Genomic DNA, 4001 nt, shown 5'->3' with positions numbered 1-4001 from the left:
AGACTAGAACAATGCAGTGATAGTATTGTTACACGAAAAAGATGATATTACTAAATTGGAAAATTATAGACCTATCAGCCTCTTGACACATATATGTATAAACTCTTTATGAAAATCTTAACGAAGAGACTAACACATAAACTTGATCAGGCAGGCTTCAGGGCAGGATATGGCACCAATGACCATTTGTATACCATAAGTGTATTTATACCATTGTTGTATTATCAAGTATTAACGTATGGTCCTAAAGTTTTGGGAAATATTTCAAAAGCATATAACTCTGACCACAATAATCTTATATTTTTATTAAATTATTCAACAATTTAACTTAACTATCCTTATTATAAATCAAAATTCAAATGACAGAAAAGGGACCATTATTTTCGATTTGCCTAATAATTCCCCTGACACGTTGCATCATCCTTTGGACGACCTCGGCGTCAATTTCTCTAATTTTCGTATATATGCGGCGTCTTAACTGTTCCTGATTTTGTGCTTCCCATCCGTTATTATAGACTTTCCGACTTAATATTGCCCAGAACTCTTCAATTGGACGAGCCTGAGGTAGGTTGGGGGGATTGTCTGCTTTCGGTACAAAGGTAATGTTGTTAGTTTCGTACCAGTCCCTTGTGATCCTCGCGTAATGACATGAAGCAAGATCTGGCCAAAAGACTATTTGATCATTTGCATGATGTGTGTTCACAAACTGAAGCAATTTAGAGAGACATCTTTGAATATAAATATTTGCGTTTAAGGCTTCGCCTCGAACAACACCAATGTAGGGCTGTGAGATAAAGCCAGCCTCAGAAATTGCACACCATACCAAAATTTTGTCCTCAAGTTTTTTCTTACTTTTGAATTTTATTTCATCAGGTACATTTTCGTAATCGTTCGTGTAAAACCCATCGTTACCCTTCATCTCAGAGTTAGACAAAGTAAAATATTTTTCATCGTCCATCACGATCAACTTGTTGACGAAATGCACTCGCCTTAACGCGCAACAACATCTCGGAATTCTCTCTAATTGATCCTCTGTGTATTTTGGAGCTTTCCTTCTTTTCCGGTAGATAATATTGTTACTCGATAGGGTCCTGTATACTGTAGTCTTTCCAACATGAAATCTTCTGGCCAGTTTTCGCTGTGAGACCCCAATTTTGTTCTTAGCTGCTTCAATCAGTCTTGCCTCTCTTATATGGTTCAAAATCCGCGGTCGGCCACTTTTACGCAAGTTAACACATGGTATCCCTTCTTCACATTCTCTGATTGTGCGATAAATTGTCGATTTGCTTATGTTTTGATCTCGATAAATATTAACAATATCTCGTTTCGACATTCGCCCAACCATATTATAAATACCTCGACGAATATCAATTTTATAAGACATTTTGCAGAGCACAAACCAAAATATTCTGCTTTGTTTATTAAATGTCAATAACTGATGACATTTCAATTCCATGGCCTTCTTTGTTAAATGCATTTTGCTTCTCAATCAGACCAGGTGAAATTTTTCCCAAAACTTTAGGACCATACGTTACCATTAATTGAAAAATGCATCGAGTACAACATACCACTGGTTCTTGCATTTGTCGATTACGAGAAGGCTTTTGATTTTGTAGAGTTTGAAACGGTACTGGAAGCCCTAAAGCAAATCCGAATAGACTACAGGTATATACACGTCACTAATCAAAAACATCTATGAAAACGCTACATCAAGTATACGACTATACGAGGCCACACGGCTTATTGGAGTTTAAAGGGGAAAACAGGGTAAGATTTTATGACCAAGTGCCAGAGATAAACGGGTCTTGGCTGAAGTAAGAAGAAGATACTATACGCCATATTAAATATACGCTATTGGAGCTACACACAAAGAATAATTTAATGGAATCATCTGATATTTCTTATTATTTCGTGCGAATTTAAAAAAACGAACACACGAAGTCAAACAATATTTATTTTAAAGCAATTTAATAACAAATACTTACATAACAATTAAATAAAACAATCAAGTATTTAAAAAACAAATTGAAACTAGTTGTTTTAAGTCAATAGCATAAAAAATTTCAATGTAAAACGAATAACGTTTAAATTGTTTTTTTTTGTTTTTTTTTGTAGTCAGTGTTATCACCTCTAGTCCTTATGCAAGTTTCAGCAAGTTTCAAATTATCAACATTTTGTTGTGGTAGGCTGCTCCATTCTTCAAGAGCAGCTTGTACTATCCGTGCGGTGTTTTGTGAATTATCCGGGCGAGCTCTAATTTTTCTTTTAAGCATATCCCACAAATACTCTATACGGTTAAGCTCGGGTGAGCAAGCAGGCCACTCCAAACAAGGGATACCTCCTGCTTCAATGATGCCTCTAGTCACTCTAATGGTATATGTGGATGTCAATTATCATGCATTAAAATTAAATTTTCCCCTGTTGCACCTTTCCAGAGCCTAACTACAGGTTATCAACATAGGTACCTGTGAGCAGTTAAAGCTGATTGGACGAAAATTAAAGGAGTTTTTTACGGATCGCAATTCCTCTCCAGAACATTACACTTCCCCTTTTATATTTGTGAACAGATCTGACAGTTTTTCGGTCCTTGCTTGTCTTCCTCGACCTCTAAGTACACGATCTGGTAGATCATCTGATTTTACACAAATCCTGACTTTTTCTGAAAATAGCATATTTTGTCAATTCCCAATGTTCCAGTTTTGGTGGTGAAGACACCAATTTAGGCAATCAATCTTGTGCTGTCTGGATAAATCGGGAATCCATAACTGTCTTCTGCAGTATACTTCTTGGCACGAACTCTTTTTCTTATCGTTCTAACTGAAACAGTTACACCTGTAGCTTCCAAAAGATGTCTTTGGAGCTGCAGGTGAGAAATGGTTGGGTGTCTTCCAGCTGATTGGACAATTAAACCATCATGGCGAGCCGTTATTGCTTTTTGGCGACTTTCCCATGCTTTACTTTTGAGCTTTCCTAGTTCCTGTTAAAGAAAGAGTAACAAATCAAGATGTTTTGCTGAAGATGGGAAAGGAATGCGAAGTCATAAAAACCATACAAACAAAAAAACTGGAGTATCTAGGCCACATAATGAGAAGAGAAAAGTACTCTATGCTAAGACTCATAATCCAAGGAAAAATCTCGGGAAAGAGAAATGTGGGACGTAGGAGGATTTCCTGGTTGCGAAATTTAAGGGAGTGGTATGAGTGCAGTTCGATACAGTTGTTCAGAGCTGCAGCCGACAAAATTAAGATTGCTGTGATGGTAGCCAACCTCCGATAGGAGACGGTACTGCAAGAAGAAGAAGAAGTTCCTGTTACCTAGCATATGTTTTGGGCAGAACGCCCTGTGTTACGCCTAGCTCTGCAGCTATGTCTCTCTGAGAACATTACTTGCTCCACAAGACCAATAATCTTTCCCCGTGATAAGTTCTATAACCCCACATGAGGCATAGTTTCGTTTTTGGGCGCAAAAGTTTATTTATTTTCGTTCAATTTGCAACTCAAGCAAATAACCTATACCGTACCGAGCTGTACTATCTGATTGTCTTATCGATTTGTTTATTTTCAATAAAGACCCTTATTCTTCGCAACAATAACAAGTTTTTTCAAAAGAAATATATATTGCTTTGAAATACATGGTGATTCCATATAAGTTTAGTTGTGTATATTTTCCAAGCATACGTCAATTTCATGGTAAGCCACACGAGGATCTTATCTTACAATTTCAGTTCCGTTCAGCACTAAAAGTTCACAATTTCGGAAAATCTTCATAAAATATGTGCTATTTCCAAAATTGAAATTAAAAAAAGCAACAAAAGACGATGGATTGGTATTACAAATGGGCATTATATAAAATACTAACAATATGCGTAAATACCTACTAACAATAGGTATTCGCGGTGTGCAAGTACTTGGAAGGGATACGTGAAACGATCGTGCGCGAATAGCGGAGAAATATTGCAACTTTCTTAAATAATTCATATTGTAAATTGAAATTGTCAAATT

The 4001-nt window shown here is 36.5% G+C and overlaps 1 protein-coding gene across 1 annotated transcript; it reads right to left on the bottom strand.

Annotated features, from left to right (window-relative positions):
• Nucleotides 1–355: 355 nt before the first annotated feature.
• Nucleotides 356–1345, bottom strand: LOC126890336 (uncharacterized). Its single transcript, XM_050659207.1, has one exon. It carries the CDS (start codon nucleotides 1343–1345, stop codon nucleotides 356–358), a length of 990 nt encoding a protein of 329 aa, XP_050515164.1.
• Nucleotides 1346–4001: the final 2656 nt, after the last annotated feature.

Source organism: Diabrotica virgifera, chromosome 8 (assembly GCF_917563875.1).
Source record: "Diabrotica virgifera virgifera chromosome 8, PGI_DIABVI_V3a".
NCBI classification, from domain to species: domain Eukaryota; kingdom Metazoa; phylum Arthropoda; class Insecta; order Coleoptera; family Chrysomelidae; genus Diabrotica; species Diabrotica virgifera.
The sequence above is the reverse complement of the archived record's forward strand: the minus strand, read 5'-3'. Positions and strand labels throughout refer to the sequence as shown.

Excerpts from the sequence above, each read along its gene's own strand:
- LOC126890336 (XM_050659207.1), bottom strand. The coding sequence starts at position 1,345 with ATGGTTGGGCGAATGTCGAAACGAGATATTGTTAATATTTATCGAGAT.